This window comes from Pleuronectes platessa, chromosome 15 (genome assembly GCF_947347685.1).
Source record: "Pleuronectes platessa chromosome 15, fPlePla1.1, whole genome shotgun sequence".
NCBI lineage: Eukaryota > Metazoa > Chordata > Actinopteri > Pleuronectiformes > Pleuronectidae > Pleuronectes > Pleuronectes platessa.
In genome coordinates this window covers 20318661-20338111 of record NC_070640.1, presented here as the reverse complement: position 1 = coordinate 20338111, position 19451 = coordinate 20318661, and the positions used below count along the sequence as shown (strand labels likewise).

The 19451-nt window shown below is 46.6% G+C and overlaps 1 protein-coding gene across 1 annotated transcript in view; it reads right to left on the bottom strand.

Moving 5' to 3' along the window:
- Positions 1-19451, bottom strand: part of auts2a (activator of transcription and developmental regulator AUTS2 a) — a 298958-nt gene that overhangs the window by 22213 nt on the left and 257294 nt on the right. The window contains exon 6 of the mRNA XM_053442311.1: positions 8445-8493. Within this exon, the coding sequence (XP_053298286.1) occupies positions 8445-8493 (49 nt within the window). The remainder of the gene's footprint in view (positions 1-8444; positions 8494-19451) is intronic.

Genomic DNA, 19451 nt, shown 5'->3' with positions numbered 1-19451 from the left:
AATGGCCATCTCTCCTCTCGGACTATCCCTCCTTCCCTCTGGCCAGGAAATGCTGTGTGGTCTGCTGATGAGGTGGTGAACCCACCCGTCGCTCCCAACAGGGGAAGCTGGGAGGTGTAACCAGGCCCAGGTTCTTCCTCTCTTCTGGCTTCCCCTCTTTCTCACATCAACATGCTTTTCAAAATAACACCACAAATTAGCTGAGGGCTGCTGGCAAACTTCATAGTGGTGAGCTATGGCTGGGGGACTGCGATACTTGGCGAGGGAGGGCTAGAGTCGGGGAGGCTGTTTGGGATTTAAGCTGTTTATTTGAACTACACTCTCATCCAAACAGTCAGCTGCACCTCTGCTCCCTCGTCAAGCTTCAGAGCTTAAGCTAGGATTGTGGTGTTAGTGGGGAGAGTACAACTTGATACCCCCCTTCTGGCAGCGGCTGCCCTGAGCTTGGGTTACTTTATGGGAACAATGCGGCCTCTGTCCACGGCCTCCTACTATGTGAAGACATGGGCTCAGACAGGCTCGCTAGTGTCAGGCATGGCCAGGGGATTCATACATCACAACACCACACTGCACACAGACTGAGCGCAGGGTTTAGGGGGAAAGCTTCCAAACACAGCTTCCCAGCTCTGCCTGTAAATGGCCCAGCAGAGCCCCTGTCTCAGCGCTCTAAGAGCTAAACCAGACGTGCAGCCCGTACCGGTGCAATGGCCCGTTTGCTCTTGGCTTGAAGGGCCTGAAAAAGTAATCCCCTCTGGGATTTTGGTTTTTGTACAACAGTATTTACAGTAAAACCTGACACATGGAGTAAAGAGGGAATGTTGGAACCCCGAAATCAAATAGCGCCCCCCTGGAGCAGCTTAATCTGCAACAGATGGGGACAGTCTGATGGACGTTGATGGGTTTGGGCAGGCCTCTAAGAACAGTGGCCAAAAGCCAGAGATGATGAACCACACAATGGTGATAAAATGGAACACTGTGCAGCTCATTACACTCTGTTTATATCAAGTGCACATGCTTTAAAAGTTGCCTTTCGAGAATACCCACACACATGCACACCACCAAGCACAAATTAACCATGTCCTCTCCACCCACTCAGAAACAGTGGGTATTGAGATGACACCAAACACAAGGGGGCGATATTGTCCTAAAAGTGACATGGCCCCATCTCAATTTCCTAACACTGCTTGTACCTGACGTTATGCAGTCAGTAGCCTGTGGAATTATAATGAAATGCAGTTGGAGACAATGGAGCCAGGGAGTGTGTGTGTAAAGCAGAAACACATGCAAGGGATCTATGGACCGCTGCTAACAAACCAGGATCCTGCTCTGTAGTCCTCTCTAATCTGCCCCGCGGCTCATCAGGGCTTTATTTCTGCTCTGCATATTTATGAGAATCAGAGAGGGTGAGAAAGGAAAATAAGATAACCTCCTCTCTTGAGGGAAAAATTAAAGCCTTTCTTTCATCAATCCTGATCAGAGTCCTCTTGCTCTCTCACAGGCTTTTGTGCCTCTTACAAGGCTGTATTTACACTTTCACTTCCACAGAAATGACCCTACTCTGGTCCTGGGAAACAGAAGAAAACATCTTCCCTTTTTAGAAAAAAGAAAATCCCAAAGCTGCAAGACGGCAGTAGACCGCATTGGACCTCAAAGTCTGACTTTAGGCGTCTATTTCCTGGATTCCTGAAGTGACAGTTGAGGATTAAAGAGATTAAAGCAATGGTCATTTATTTGATGCAAGAAAAAAGCTTGAACACGATGTCAACACCCTGTGGTGTCTGAGGAATCCAATCCTAAGCGGTTCACACTATTTTACTATGGGTGGCCCCCTGGCATTGTTTTATATGACTAACTCTCCATGAATATATAATTCAAAGGGGTGGTTCCATTAGCTGTGTGTTGTTATCCATCCTTTTCATCAGCAGGATGTTTTTTTAAGTAAGTGAGACCAAATCCGACTTCATGCTGCTCAAAGCAACACCGACACTGTTGGAGTGAACAGTATCATCTTATCCACGCTGTTAATCCCATCTTCTTTTTAATACACGTGTCTGCAAAGCTGCGTGTCTGTTACAGAGCCCTCAGGTCATTCACCAGAATCAGAATTTATTTGATGGAATGACATCATGATGCGGCTGCTACTTTAAACCCTGATTTAGAGAGGCAGTGGGGGGAAAGTGGCTGAAGGGAGAGGAACTAGAGAGGAGCACAAACTGTCAGACACGTGGTAGATGACGATAGAAGGGCCAGATCATTCCAGATCAGCACTCCTGCCGTTCTGCATGCACACATGCGCTCACACACACACACACACACACACTCACACCTCGAAGCCACCACCAGGCCTCATTAGCACTGTATCCTCTCTGTCCATCTTTGGCAAAGTCACCTCTGCTGCAGGGACCAAAGACGGACACAGGCATAATTGGCCCAAACACAACCAACAGTGCACTGGGAATAGCTGGGTCTTGATAAGTGGTTGTGTGTGTGTTTCTGTGTGTGTGTGGGTGTGTGTGTGAGAGAGAGAGAGAGTTACTTTGACCCTGTTAATGGTGCACAGTTGGCAGGAGAGTGGCTGATGTCACATTGGATCAGTGAATTCTGATGATGATGATGGGGGGAGGACTTCTCCTGGGAACACCAGATCGGTGCTTTCAACACCTCCATCCATCACCACTATCCTGTGGCATATCCGCCGTCAAAAAACATCAAGATACAGAGAGCAACAAAAAAAAAATCTTACTATAAAAAAGGATATCCACTCTGAACGGCAGCTTTTGCCTAAACCCTTCATTTAAAAATAAAAATAGATTTAAGAGTTGTGAAAAGTGAAGTAACCACGACCACCGCCATGAGAACAGCTAATCGGTTAAGTACTTCAGCTTCACCTAGACCAACACAAAAATGCCTCCGAGCATTAACAGACATGTACAGTTGCTCCCCACTCAGCCCTGACTGGCTGCTAAAGCACCACATATCTGAGTGTGGCAGACACAGAGGGGCCAGCAGGAAAACTAAGGCCTCTCACTTTGATCTCTGGACTGCAGCCCATTTAAATGTTTGTGTTTGAGATGTAGACCTTTAATTTTGGCCTGATGGGTTCCAGGCTCTTTGGGTTTAGCGTGGTATGTCGGATATAGGAGTGTTTACACAGTCTCCCTCCAGCTCTCCTGGTGCTGAAATAAGTGCATTAAGATGGATGGATTTACTTAGTCTTTAACCTTGGGATTTGGGGAACAAACTCTGAATGACCTCTTTGTGTTGCCGGAGGGGATGGAGGGAGGCCGCCCCACACTGCTGCTGTGTGTGTGTGTGTTTCCTCAGCACCAACAGACCCATTCACAACATCCTTAAACTGATCCTCAATCAACAAGCCCAGTAGACAACAACTACCCATGGTCTCACATAAGGTATTTTATACATATTGAGTTCCCTGCCAGAAAATCTGAATACGTTGTGACTTTAGCAGGTCAGATATAAGGAAAACACAATATTGATACTGATAATGTTGGAATGCATCGTGGTCTGTTAACAAACCCGTCTCAGTTTTCAATATTTTTTATGCTGACTGATTGCATAAAGTAAACCAATGTTGAATACACAATAAGACTCACTGGGAGAGCAATCCCTTCAACTGAGATCAGAACTAATGAGCTCTGATCAACACAAATATTGACATCAGGATCTTGTGAAATACAGTAGCCATATTTGTCCGTCTGTCAGATAGACAAGGTAATGTGAAATGTAGACATGGGGTCTGGGCCATTGTTTGCAAGAGCGAGGCAGTAAATCAGCCAGCGCTCCCCTTGATTTGTTAACCTTTGTTTGGCTGTGTCAGCACAAGAGGCATGGCTGGAGTGGCCCCTTTCATGCTCATGAAATACAGCCTCTCCCTCTGTGGTGGTTGCAAGCATGAAGAGGAAGGGGGGGCTTCCCTCTGTGCAGTACAGGATATTGAGCTTCCTTTACCCTCTAGAGATACATTAAATGCTCCTTGTGGGGGATAAATAACCAATAGAAGCAAAGAGCACTCGGGAAACGCTTGGAATCTGCCTCAGTGATGCATCATTCATGGTTAAGTCCTCCAGATCCCTGTCTTATTTCTCAAAACATTCACATTTATTAAATATCAAAAGAGCGGTATGATTCGTATTAAGCTTGCGGCTCAGCCAAAACAACATCAATGCTTTGTTCCAGCAGTAATGTCTGGAGGGAGGGTGCAGCAGCCTCTCTGTGACCTCACGGCCCTGGGGAGGACAAAAAAAGAGACCGTCCTTGACTGCAGCCGTTCCTCAGGACGCACAAAAGGCCAGTGGTAGTCAGGTCATCTTTCCACTGCGCATCAGGTCAAGTTTCATGGGCAGCCCTGATTTCTTGACATACCAACCCACACAGACGGCAGAGGTCAGCGTGAGGGCAGAGCAGGGAGCCCGGGGCAGTAAACCAACACTGGTGCTGTGAAAGGCCAACCTTCTCTTTCCAGTCCACTGAATGAGTTAAGGAGCTGCCTGGGTGATTTGTGGCGTGAATGTTGCCCCCTATATCACTTGAGATTACAGCAGGTGGCGGCCCACAGCCTGCAAGTGCACACAGCTCCAACGGCCAGTCCTCCTCTCAGGAAGCCCAGAGAGAATGAGACATAGAGAGAAAAACAAGTTCTCAGCTCCCTCCCACACAGTGATACGCTCACAGGCAATTTTGCTGCCGGCAGAGCTCTCTATGACAATCCAGGGAGCTCTTCAGCTCTGATATCTGCCACAAAAGTTCACCTCCGCTTTTCCCTTTTCCACAATTTTTTAAACAATGTCATCAGCGCCGCAAATTACACCTCTCACATCGCATAGTGTTCTCCCTCCCTCGGTGACAGACGCACTCAAGCCCGACACACTTCACCGGCGGCACTCTTCACGCTGGCGTCAGCCCCGGGTCTCGCTGTAGCACCGCTTCATTTTCCCATTAACTCCAGTAAAGCATGGTGAAATCAGCGTTGTGCTGAGGGGGGGAAACTGAGAATCACTACACTGTGCACTTCAATTCACCCCCGCACTGAACCCGCCCTCACATCGCAGACACAGCTGCTAGTGTCTCACCGGGGACTGGCTGCTATAATACATCCACCAGATGAACTCTCATGTGCATTTTCCCCGACTCCCTTGAATAGAAATGAGGATATTTCTAATAATGACCACAGTTTAAATATGACTTATGATAATGTATACACGGGTAAAAGGTAATTCAAGTCTGTGTAATGCATGTGTATGAATTGAGGACACAGACACCACTCCCCTTCAACTCGCTTCAGCAGTTTGCTCTGCACCCGGGTTTGATTGACAGCATTTACATCAGCTCTAATAAACCGATCCAATCAGCAAAACAGACCTGAGTTTGTTTTAATTGAACCAAACAGGTTAAGTCTGAAATCACAGCGTGCACCAACAACCCTATTAAAAACAACCTATCAATAGGGGCGGGGGGGGGGGGGGGTTCAGCAATTGTAACATTAAATGCAGAGGCGAGAAAATCCCATTCAGTCCATGTTTGTCAGCACAAACATATAAAATGATGAGCGCACAAGGACATGTGTATAGACAACAGATGTGAAGGATCAGATTATTAAAATGAGATTGTCTGTGAATCCCAGTTGTCTCCAGTGAAAGTTTCTTAAAGTACCGGATGTAAAACGGTCACTGCAGAGGCCGATCCTCAGCTCCCTAAAAGCATCCGTTCCATTTTAAATAGAATCCATCTGCAGGGCACACACCAGACTCAGCAGTTCACTGATGAGAACATTTTTACGTCTACTCTTGATAAATGGCACTGCAGAGCTTTTTAAATGTCATCCGGCATTATCTTAATCTGGCTGCTGATGCTCGGCTCGACAAACAATGCACGCTGAGCCTCGTCTGCGCCGCGCAGGGACTAAGGTATGTGAGTCTCCAGGACAGTCGTCATGACAATATCGTGAAGGATTGGATTGTATCTGGGCGACAAGATATTACTGGCCTTGGGCAGCGCTTTAATCATTTGATAGATCTGCCTGCAGGGCTCTGTGATGACACACTGCGCTGGTTTGTCATTACAGATATCTGTATCAACCCGGCACTTCAATGGACTCCCCAGACAACAGTCCCAGCGTTCATAAGGCTCGGTTCCTGATTTCCACCTACAGCGCATTGAAATCAGCTGAGAGTTCAGCGAAGTTGTGAATTTCACTGGCGGCCAGCGGACTGGGCCACGTCTTTTCCGATGGTTCCCGCCGTCCTGCAGAGCAAATGAATTGGGATAGGTAGCTGACACCTGCAGGCACATCAGCAACCACAGTAATTGGAGCACACATTTAATGAGTCCAAGTTAATGAAATCCATTCCTGAGCAAACTGAGCCAAGAGTGAGCAGGACTGAGGGAGGAAAACAGAGAGGGAAAGCAGGAGAGATAGTGATAGTGACTCTGAGCTCCACACTACACACGAACTGTTGACACCGACGGCCCCGAGCCGACAGACGTCAGAAAACTGAGAAAAGCCGCATTCACATCATTTGGATTTTCCTTCTTTAAAATGCAGCGTTGGCCCCGGGTGAAAAAACTCTCAGGCTTTTGAATGAAAAATAAACAGTAATCCAGTAATTATTGAGCAGGTGAGAAAGCAACGAGCTTAAAAGATGAGGGACCAGCACCAAGTCTTCAAAGAGATCTGACGTTGCCCTGGGCTGATTTCTGGTGCTGCTGCAGTGAGAACAGCCGACAGCCAGTCATTAGCACCGCTGCACGTCAGTTGCTGAATTACAATTTACTCCTCATATATTCAGTGCATCTTACCTTTGTTCCAATCAGTCACAATATGATCAGTAGAGCTGGCACCATGCTTTGAATAATACACACAGCATCGGAGCACTGGTTAAATATTTTCGGATAATATGAATCTTTTGAAGCCTGGTGTATTCACCACAGACAATGTTTTCAGCATATGATGTGTGAAATGTTTACATCTTCCCCTGACCTGTTTCCCAATTGTAAGTGAAGCTGGGTTCTTAAGACGACTGTAGATTTTTACAATTGCAAACTAAAGACTTGTGTGCAGCATCAGGAATAAGGTTTCCAGCTTTGCTTTGAATTTGTAAGAAGCCTAAAGCCAAAGAATAATTTTTATGTGGACCAACAGGAAGGTGCACAAACCGTCACACAAATAGAGACTTTTTGCACCTGCCCTTGGGCAAATATTGACATTCATACCAGCCTGTTCCGCTGTTTTTGTTGGAGCTGTAGCGCGTCCAGAGGTTTGGTTGCATTACAGCGCTGGTTATCCCCTCCAACAAAAACCCACCTGACTCTTTAATCTCAACACCACCCTCCATAAAAAATACCAGTGGTCCTTGCTCTCCCTGCACCTGGATTCTTTTACTCGCCTATTGCAATAGCAGCCTGATTTAGCATTAGCATATGGCAGGAGAAGGGGAGGGGACAGAGATGGTAAAAGGGAAGAAAAGAGGGGATATTTAACTGGAAATCTGGGCCAAGAGAGTGGACTATCATGCAGCAGAGAGAAAGCGTATTTTGTGTACTGTTTCCCCCGTCGGGTCCTTTCATAGAGGGGGAGAGAGGGCGGCCTTGTGTTGATTTAGGCCACACAAAGGGGGCCTTAATCCTTTCAAGGGAACCAAATAAGTCCACAGAGGAGCACGTTCAAAAGGAAACCTTCCTGTCAAGCGCGGCCATTGAGCCTTCCCAATGGACGCCACAAATCAAGCCCTGGAGGGAATCAAAGGCCAGAATGTGGGAAATGTGTTTGGAGGTCCGCGCGGAGAGCCGAGGGGAGGTTCAGGGACCTGTCATCAGCAGTCGGCCTTGTTTCTGCCACAGTCCCGGAGGGGTCATAACCCTCATCTCCGAGCCTACAGGCCCTGCATACTAACCCCCCCCCCCCCCCATTACGGAGGAATGTCCATTCACACGGGGCACCTCCATTATCCCTGAGCCAGAGAAAATGGGGCTGCTTTTAACAGCAAATTAGTGACTTAATAATGAGGTCACATGTGGTGTTGGCACACACAGGCCGTAAGCAGATGCCTGTCCTGTCCGCACTTCATTCCTCTACAGCATCAGTGCATCCTCCTCCTCTGGCTGCAGCGCACTACAGCACATGTCTAACAAACGCCACATTGTTTCCAAAGCATTACATGGCTCATACATGTAGAAGCCCGCACTTAGCAGGTTTCTATGATTCCATCTGATGACTGCTGGCACAAAGACATTTTTCTGTTTTATGAGTAGATGTGGAAAAACAGCAGAGCCGTGTTTTATATGTGTGCGCCTTGAATGAATATGTGGAGGTGATGCATCGCCTGGGCGTACATTACAATAAGTGAACTTGGACGATGCACAGCAATTTGAATCATACTGCCATCACCGCAGCACAGTAAATGGTGAATATAAAATAATATCTGTACCTTTAACTGCGGCTGTGCTGAAAAACTTCTCGGAGCCAGCATTGGAGACCTGGAAGAGAGGAAAATGGAAATGAGCAAAAATATCCCACAATTTGTAACAGCTGAATATAATCCAATTTCCCTCCAAAATGTCCACACCGAGCCCTAGATCACATTTCTAGTGACTTCTCAGACTGCCGACAGAGCAGGCATTACTGGGTTAAGGTAAATGATTATTATGCCTTAATCACCAAGCTGTCATTGTAAAGTAAATACCTGAACTCTGCCCGATAAGGTTTATTAGATGTGATTATCTCTGACATTGTGTGTCTTTAACAGAGGGTCTCTGTTTTTTACTAAGACAAGATCATATTTAATCTCCTTTAGGACCAAGACATATCCACTGTCTGTATCCTGTCACATCCACATTATGTCTACAATTATTCGGGGGCACCTAAGCATCATCAACAAAACCAACACTGGGCACGAAGACTCAAGCAAAAACAAGTGTCTCTTAATATTCAGGCCACTTGATGGCACTGTTGCTCCGTGACAAATCAGTCCCATCCTTTCTCCTGGAGCACGGACAGCAGCGCCGTGTCAGAAATAAAACCTGAATCTGAATAAAGCACATACGCGGGTGAAAATGATAGAAAAATGTCCAAAATAAACTTTACTTCACTCACCAAATTTAGCAGAATTATAATGAAATCACAATTAAGTACAAGCTGCTGTAACAGGACAACACCCGTAAAGCTGGGAGAGAGATAAATGCAGGTTTCTCTGAATAAAAATGAATTTCTGATAAGTAGCTTTGTGGATTCACTGGTCTCGGATTTCCATAATTTTAAATTGTGGCCCGCATATGACGTGAAGGCATTATGCTTTCACACGTTTTTTTGTGATTTATAGAAGCTTAATGACAGGGATATTCAAAATCTGCGTGCACTGACAGCCTGGTTATCTGCACGCTCGTGTTTGTATATAGTCGCCTGCTTGTTATTTGGGCTGCAGGAGAAAGAAATGAGAACAGGAGAGTGCAGTTAAACAGCTAGTCTACACCAGGGATGATTTATTGGTGAACTATTTTAATTGATCGGGTATCAACACGGCGCTGACAGGATGTAAACAATGAAAGCAGCAGAATAAATGACAGCAGGACAGGTGGTCCAGTGGTTTGTGTTCTAAAAATCCAATTCAGAGTGTTGTGCCACACACATACACACGAGCACACGCACGCACACTGTTAAATACATGTTAGATTATAGGACGGATCGGAACCAGCGCGCATACCTCAGATTGTGGCACGGTTGGCGAGAAGGCAAATAAGTCAGGATATTACTTTCTCGGTCTGGTGAATGTGGCCTCGTTTCACATTCTGCTTTTCAAATCATGTAATCCACATAAGAGGCGGCGAAGTCAACTCCTTATAAATCGAGGACAGCCATGCGGAGAGACGAGAAGCCTTTCCAAGAAAAAAAAATCCAAAGCCGCTCACAAAGCTACTGCGCCTTCTGGACAAAGAGAACCATGTGTCTGGCCACGGAGAGCTTCTGTGACCGCAGCGAGGCGACGAGAGCCAAACCCACTGGTGCACCTTCCTCTCCTTGTTCGGAACACAGTGTTGTTTTGACACGTATATATTCTCCTGTCGGAAATATCCGTGAGTGGAAACAAGCAGGATCCGGGAGGGTGTGTGTGTGTCGGTGCGCAGAGAGAGCGCTGCGTCCGACGGAGGGAAACAAATCCACCAAAGCGCACGGCCAGTTTCCCCAGTGGAGACAGGGGCAGTGAGCGGAGGTTCACAATGTAAGAGCCCGCTGTGAGTTCAGCTGCAGAGCCAGTGTGCCGTTCTCTCTGAGACGGATCCCGTTCGTTGGCACTCGAGAGCCTCTCCCCATCCGCTCCTGGGCAGCAGACAAGCTCCCATTCATCCAGCGACTGACTGACTGAGCGCTGCCACTGCTGCCTCCACGCCTGGGTCCTCCCACTTCCTGATTTACAGGCGGACTTGGATTCAACCTCGGTCGCTCCTCCACGAGACAAACACTCGCGCTTTCGGCCCCCTGAAAAGCTCTGAGGTCACAGGTGCGCACCTCGGCGCGCTTACCTTTTGCGTAAAAGGCGCGCAAGAGGGAAGAGAGCAGCACACCAGGGTAAGGAGCCACGGATAAAGGGAGAGAGGGAGAGGTGGGAGGGGAGAGCTGAGGCAGAAAGATATTCTTTCTTTCACTCTCTACTGAGTGAGGTGATGTCAGCCGCTAATGAATTTCCCAGTAGGGTGCCGCTACCGTGAAGGGAGGAAAAACAAAACGCTCCTTTATAAACAGCATGCACCCCCTCCTGTCTTCCTGTTGGATCAACTCCCACTGCACTGGCCTGAAGGGAGGTCAGCTAGTCATATAAAAAGCACTTACAGTCATTCAGCCTTCAGTGCGAGCTGGGAGCTCTCCATGGCCCACCCTGACGGACCTAAAACTTAACGAGCTTCCGGCCCCGCACCACAGACATAAATCACAACGACCAAGCTTATTATTATGTGATAACTTTTCCAAGACCAAGAATGATTTTTCCCTCATGACATGTTGCATGTCTGCCCAGGCAACACTGCAGCCCCACTGAAACTGTCAGATTTCAGCTTCTTGCTCCAAAGGGCAACCTTTTGAGATGAGAGAGCATCGCGACATCGAACATAGATAAGACTGGAGGGAAACAGAGAAACAAACTCCTGTCAATGGTAAAGGAGTCAATTGCCTTCGTTAGATGGGTTCAGCCATGTTAAAAAAACAAACATTAACGCACTATTTTTGGTGTAACAGACGTATTAAGCTGGACATTGCTGGAGAATCCTCCTAAAGCTGCAAACCCTTGCTTTCTATAGCTTGTCTAATGAGCATTAACCCAGTGGCTGGGAGGTCAATAGATCTACAATGGAGTCACATTGCAAAGTATTTCCTTGCCAGCTCAGCCCAAGCAACCACGGAGCAGAAAACAGACTTAGCTCATAGCTGCGATGCTAATCCGTCCCTCGGTAACGAAGGGACTGAGGCTCAGTTGGCTGCCTGGGACCGGCCATGCAGACATGGAGTCATGGAAAATGGGATCTGCTGCTAAGAGTGGCAAATCAAATCCTCACACATGAGAGTTGAGACAAGAGCACTTTCCCCAAACTGCAGTGAGAAGTTCACTTTTAACATTAAAAACATTATTGTCGATATGCGTTGAAAGGCTGTCCATAGACACACTGATGGCATACAGAACTAAGAATGTGAAGTACCATCAGGGGGTGGGAAGGATTGGCCTCTGATAGCTGGTTGAAGTCCAGCCACTTGGTTGAGCTGCAGAGGATAAAGGCTGTGGTCACAAAGGGCCTGGGAGAAAGAGCAGCCTACAGGACCATGTGCTCATCAGGTTACAGGCTCCTGCTCTGCATCCATACGTGGTTCACAGATGTATGCATTGTGCACTGAACCTCTTCATCTAATGGAATAATTAACCTCTGCCCTACCGTTGCTCATCGGCTGTGGGAAAACATCTCTGATAACAACTGTGAAATGATTTAGCTTTACAATGCAGAAACAGTACATCTTGTCTAAAATTAGTTGCAAATGTACTAACTGTGGTGACTAATTAGATCACAAGGAGTCTTATGCTTGAAGTGGTGATTGTGATGAAACATCAAGAGCAAATGCTGGTTTGGCTTCAAACGCATGACATGGCGGGCTTCAAGATATGTATTTATACGACTCCCACCGTCAGAAAATGGCTACCAGTCCTTTCCACGGGCCTGTGCAGCTGCAGCAGCACTGAGCGAGTCGCTGCTCTCTCTCTTTTAAATGGCCATTATCAGATTTGAGAGCGACCACAAGTCTGTGATTACAGTCACGCTGCCAAATAAATCAGCGTCCGGATCTCTCACCACACATTATTTTTAATTCAAATGAAATGCTGACAGAGATTAACATGCACATACAAAATGAGAACCCTGCACAGTTTCACTGCGGAAAAACATCATCCTTGCCTGAGAACGAAGCACTGAGATCAAACACAATGTCTGGGTGTATGCTATGTATCTCAGTAATTGCTGTCTGGGCACGTAAGGTCTGTCTTTAGACCATCAGCTTCACACTGACATAGTGTCATCTTTTATTCTTTTTTTTGGAGACTGATTCTCCACTTCAAAGAAACCAGAGGCATGTTTGTCTCCCCCCAACACAACCGTGGTTTAATTTTACAGGAACTCTCTTCTAGATTACAATCCCAGGGGACCGGCTCGCCTTTATGAGCCTTCCTGCCATTACACCAAATCTACCCTCGTTTAAAATATTACTGATAAGTGTAACATGAGTCCTGGAAATGGAATATGTTAAAAGCTCTTCTTATGCTTGTAGGCTGACTCCAGCCTCTGTCTTTGCCTTACAGGGCCAGGGCTAAAACTGTTTCATGGATTCAAACTAGGACTGGATGTGAAGAATTTTCTTCATGATACTCAACACAATTGTTACCACCTCGGAATAGCAGTCATCTCAGATGGGGGTGGTTGTGGAGAATATGATGAGTCTGCTGCCTTATGAAACTGGAGGATATGAAGGTGTGTGTTTCATGAGATCTTTCAGTCTGGACAAACCCACATTGCCTCAGTACTAAAATGTATGTACGTTAAACATTTAAGTAAAATTATACGTACGTAAACGCCTTTCGAGAGCAACGTGAGGATGTTTTGTCTTTTTTAAAGTTTTATAAAAAAAAATCCTACAGACAAAACATCCGACCAGCCCTGCACTGGGTTGTCAATGACAACTGGCTCTAATCTGTAAAACCCCCCCCTCGACAAGAAGCACTGACAGGCCCTTTCTTCCCAATTCCTCAGACATGTAGCCAGACATAAATTAATCTGTCACTCATTGCTAACATTAATGTGGGGATGACACACGGCTATGCATGCAAACACACACTCACAGACAAAGACAAATGTGCCCAGCATTAAGAGCCGTTACACAAACTGGGACACCAGCAAGCCAAAAGTGAAAAAAGCCTTTGGAAAAGCTGACAGACTTCTCTTATGAACTGCATCAATCACACATCCTGACAGAGAGAATGGAAGATTTAAAGACCTCAGACATTCCATCTGCATTGGCACAGCCAAGCTTTTCAGTATTAAACCTCTAAATAACAATGCCAAAAATGAATCTCAGCGTTGTATTGTTTTTCCACACTTATTCAACCAGTGCTTATGACAGTGTATATACAAACAGTGTGATTGGCATTCAGGGAACATTTAGGAAGATTTATGGACGCAGGGATGAAAGAGTCTATCTGATCCGATGAATGATACCTTTGTAGATCTTTGTGATACATTAAAACTTCCTGAGCCTAGAGAGATATGAAGCTTACGTCATATGTCAGCTGGGGAAGCAGAGGAGAAAAAGTATTTCTTCTGGTTGTTAAAAGCCTGTCGAGACTGCATTATCTGCTTATCTGTATCTGCTTATCTCCCCGCGGTCTCTGAAAGCAGGCCAGAAGAGTTCAAGATAAATGGCCTGATTAATGGCAGACATTATCTGCATCTGGTAGGCAATAATCTGATCCAGTTGACATTGTGGGTGCAGAAAGAGCGGGGCCTGTCAGCAGGAAAAAAAAAACTCCACCGGCCATCAGTGTAATGTCACTGCCGTGGGATGCACTTTGGAAAACAATGCAGAAAAGAAAATTGGTTTAACCTTCCCGGCTTCAAAAGCCTTAGTTACATCCCTAATGCAGCCCCTCCCCAACACACACACACACACACACACACACACACACACACACACATGCTTACCATGCCGCTGCTCAGTCACAAGAGAAATAAGAGACCCTTTTGCCTAAATTACAGACATTGCCGTGGAATGTGGGCTGTGGGCCGCAATGCTATGGATAATTTCAGACCAGTCAATCACTCCCTCCCTTTCTAACAGAAGAAACATACGTGCTGCCCACTTCAAAACACCAATGCACGCACACACACACGCACGTACGAGCGCGCGCGCACGCACACGCACGCACACACACGCACACGCACACGCACACACACACAGAGTATACTGAGCAGACCATCATACATATTAGCTTGATTTACCTTTCACATTTTCATGTAATGTCAGTGTACTAATTCTCAAATCCAAGCCAAATTACTTTAAAGGCCAAATCTGCATCCATATTTATAGAGCTGTCACTAACTGTTTATGTAAAGATTTAATGAACCGAAAAAATCGTCAAAGCTCTGAGAACAAAGATTAGGCATGTACGAGTGAAATATGAATTTTAATGTGCTGTTTTTTAAAACGGACGTGCAGGGCTTTAACATATAAATGAGCCCGTTACCTTCAAGCCCTCACTAAACAAGATCACATATTGCTGATCAAGCCCATCAGTGTCAGGTAAATCTCTGCATTTCGAAGCATAGCGACATTTCTAATCTGGTGTCTGTGGTGACTTTTTTCGTAATGCACACCCAGAGCAATGCATTTTACATCATGGCAGCAACTTTAGCTTGAGAAAGGAAGTAGTCTACAGCAACTGTTGCCGATAAACGTTAGAAGTAGAGAAAAGTGTGCGCTTCAGAGTGCGCTGAAAGAAGAGAAGGGTTGTCACCTTACTGCTCTCAGACTGGTTTGTAAAATATTTGAAGAAAACAGCAATTACATTTACTTCACCGTGCTCACACATTATTGTCTTGGAACTGTGGATATCTATTTGGCAGGGTTTGTGTAATTACTGTCTCTGCCAGAGGGGGAAACAGAAATTCTGTACTGCAAGTTGAATATTTTTACTTTCATCTCCACAACATCTACATTTCTTTGAATGTATTTCTGCAGCACTGCATTGTAATGGCTACTCAGAAGCACCACCGTTAACACAATTCTGTGCAGCTTGTCAAATTCATTGATTGACACAGAATAACATCAAGAAAGCTGTAGAGTCATTTGATCCGAATGGCAATAGAAAGAGAACTATAAGCCTCTTTTAATTTCACCCCTGTTTTGAAGCTCCACAGTGGAAATACATCCCAGACAGAACTACCACTGACAGATAACCCGCTGCACGGTGAACCCCAAGCTTTCATTTTTCTCTCTAATCTGCATGCCTTTATATTTGTGGAGACCCAGCAGACGTCTAAAACCAAAGAGCTGTGGCGCTGGAGCCCCCCACAAGGCCTCAACTTAATACTAACCAAGAGCAACTGCGCTGGCAGGGATATTATTTTCCCTTTTTTGTTTCTTTCTTTCTTCTCGGCGTCGCAGTGGGAGCAAGGAAACAAGGGGAGGCAGAGAGATTAAGGAGGAGGAACTAGAGAGGAAGAGAGCAGAGTAGAAAATTAAACAGGATGAGATGGGGAGAGACAGAAAAGATGGAGGAACGAGAGAGAAAGAACGGGGAGGTAGCTGGGTGAAGGAGGAGGGGACAAGAAAGAAAGAATGGGGAGGTAGCTGGGTAAAGGAGGAGGGGAGTGAGAGAAAGAACGGGGAGGTAGCTGGGTAAAGGAGGAGGGGAGAGAGCCTGCTGTGTCTTAAAAAGGAACGACTACAGGAAAGCACTGAGGAAATCACTACTAAGGCCTTGTATTAAAACCTGTCTGACCCTAAGCAGACCCCCCCGAGGGATTCACCCAGCTGGAGGAGTATGGTCTGAGGGATTAGACCTCTGACACGCTCCGTCAAGACCATTCTGTCAGGCACCGACAGAGACAGCCCCAGTCACCTCAACCCCCCCCACCCCATCCCAACCAAACACACACAAACACACACACACACACACCCAACACCCCCGCGCTCCACCTCAACAAGCCTTTCCAAGGCTCTCTCGGTGCTCAACAGCTCCGGAGTGGGGGCCTGATGATAGGCTCTCTACAGGGACACGAGATGGGCCACGGACATCAAAAGCCAGCAGGGTGACAGACAGCAGGGAGGTCCCTGCCAACCCACCCCCAACCCTTTTCTCTTTCTGTAGCTGTCTTTCTTGCTCCCTCCATCTTATCCCCGGCCCCCGCTGGCCATTGAGAGGTTTCTAATTGCATTTTGCAAGTCCGGAGCTAAATAAGGTCATTGTTCTGTCCACAGTAGCCGCCCTGCACCGTGGCTGAATGATGGGAAGGAGAGACATGGGAAGTTCAGGCCCCTTTGAGATCCAAAAAACAGATGGAACAAGATACCTGACGGGAGAGATGAGCTGTGACCTGTCAAAATGAAAATGTGGCCAGAATGCTGATTGTTTCTTTTATAGTTCTTGTCTTTCAGTAGTTGACAGTTGCCCCGGGTGGTGTTCACTCCAGAGAAGAATCACAGGCTACATCCACAATACGTTTCACTTTGAAAAAGCTTCAACTCTGCTACAGGTACATATGGCTTCCACTCTACCCAAACAGGGGAGTCTGGAATCCCCGCTGGCCCCGTTTTAGTCTGCAAACTCCAGGGCTGTGTTTTGGTCTAGACGGGCAAAAAACCTAGAGGTTTGGAAACGATGTAAACACTTACAACAGCTTTCAGGATTTGGTCTTTTAGTTCGAGACGTAGCCTTCACTGATTCGTCAGACTGCTATCACATGACTCCCTTTCGGAAGAACACAACCGACATTACCCACAGCTATCAGTATAACACAACATGGATAATCAATTACAAGTGTTGCTGTCCATGTTGTCTTTGTTAACAGCTGTTGTGCAGTTAAATTCTGCATTCTACAATGAAACAACTGTTTGCATGTGTAGGAGAGGGGATTTTATTCAAGCAATCTAGCTCTATCTGATACTAACAAACAAATTCTTCGTTTGAGTACCGGGACACATATGCACAGTGTATGTGAGTGGTCACATGATATGCATTTTCAGGTGTGCTACTCTGGATATGGATTAAAACTAATACGGAGCCAAAATGCTTGTGAAGACAGAGGTTGTTTCAGTTTGAAAACACAGTTTCTGTGTATGAAAGGGGCCTTTTGGCTGTGGTTTAGATGGCTCTATGTGTGTGAGTGTGCGAGGATCTGAGCCTCTCATGTGACAGGGTGTTTTAACATGTCAGAGTCCACTGAGACAGTGCTTAGATATCCTCCCTGACCCCGTCGTCATCTCCCGCTCTGTATAACACTAGAACACAGGAGACCGGCTGAACAAGAGGAAAACTGTTTGTGTGAGTGTCTATGTGTGAGTGTGTGTTTGGAGACGGGAGCAGTTTCATCTGTGAACCGGCTCCTTTCCCTTGTGGCGTCCCTACAGAGGAAAAGTGAGCTGGTGGTTTGTGACCTACATGTGGAGCTGGTTGCGGGCCGCAGACTAGGGCCATGACTGGACTGCAGGGGGTCTGTCTGTTGATAGGAACGGGAGGCCTCTTCCGCTTTGAAGCCCTGTATATTTAAATATTTCATGACCCCCTCATCTACAGCCCCTTTTATCGGATTTACGCGCTGGCTCGTGGCTGCTTTTCATTAATAGCACAGTGAGACGAGTTAGTGTTGATCTAATGCCCCCATCAGCGAGGCACATGTGAGGGAGCCTCTCCCAAACCCGAGTCCTTCTGGCACTGAGCATATCTGGAAGAAGATCTCGTTAAACGCTAGTAACAATTACACCAATTACAGATAAGCCTAAGTGTGTCAAAGCCACAACACGATGTTTACAATGATTAGCATCCAGCATTATCAGCAGTGATGGTAATCAACGCTGGTGCCTGGTGCTTCACAAGATCACAGGGCTCTTAATCTGTCATCATTGATAAAAGGCCACCGGCTGCAGACAGACCTGAGCGTTGCTGTCATGTTTGACACCAGCTCATGCTGCTGGTACTTAGCTCCAGTTAAGGCAAACTAGGTTTGACAGTAGCCTTTACAGATATGTCACAAGAACGTCACAGCGACTTCAAAAGAAAGAACTTCAGAACTCGCCACACTCGCCACTTCTGTTCGTTATCGTCAAATGCATCAAACAGAATCCCTTTGAGGATCTCACTGAAGCTCTTATTACACTGCACTTGCAGTAAACACTCCTGGTTATCAGATCTGCACACATGAACATTGTGTGTTTGCAGCAGAGAAGTGGAGCACATCGTGGGCTAGTAGATTTCCACGAGGGCACGTGCTGTCATGGCGCAGGGCACTAGTCTGGAAATGTCTCTGAGGCTGGTGACCAAGACATAAGGCCTTGCTTGTCTGCTCGTAATAGAGATGCCTTTGAGAGCGCCTGCATCTGCCTGTGGGACACATTCCACGCTTTCCTCCACAAACTCTGGACCGCCGTCAGGCTCAGGGTCCTAAATGTGCACATTGTGAGGCTGCCCTGCTGGCCTGACAGCAACACATTCACCGAGGGGTTATTTGAGTGGGCCCAGGCTCCCAGGGCACAAATATAGTGTGTTCTGCCTCTGAAAGTGTTTGTGATACTTTGTCAACAAGTGTGTTGTTTGTGTTTAGGTAATTGTGTTAAACGATTCACCTTAGAGTTTGGTTTTGCTATTAAAGTGATACCGGGAAAAACCAAAGTATGTGCCAGAGTTTGTAACTTGGATATTTCGTTTTCTGTCAGTGTTTGGAGCCTGGTGTCGGGGGGGCCACAGGGGACCAGTCAGTGCCAAGGGCCACCCAGGCAACAGCCAGCGCTAAGCCCGATCATCAGTGCCTGTGTCAGCTGAGCTTACCATGAACTGTGTTTACCAACACCAGGCTTCAACAGGATGATCTGGGACAGCCTGCTCACTCTCTCTCTGACACACACACACACAGACACACACAGACACACACAGACACACACACACACACACACACACACACACACATAAGAGGATTTGTACTGTCAACAGGGACGGGCTGCGTTGCTTATCCACAGGGAAAGCTGCAGCACCAACCACAGCTTGACCCCAACTCACATGCCTGGATGCACAGGTAACACACACACACAAACACACACACACACAGACAAGCACGCACACACACACACACACACACACACACACACACACACACACACACACACCTCTGGATTTGCTGGGGCCACTGACACAAGGATA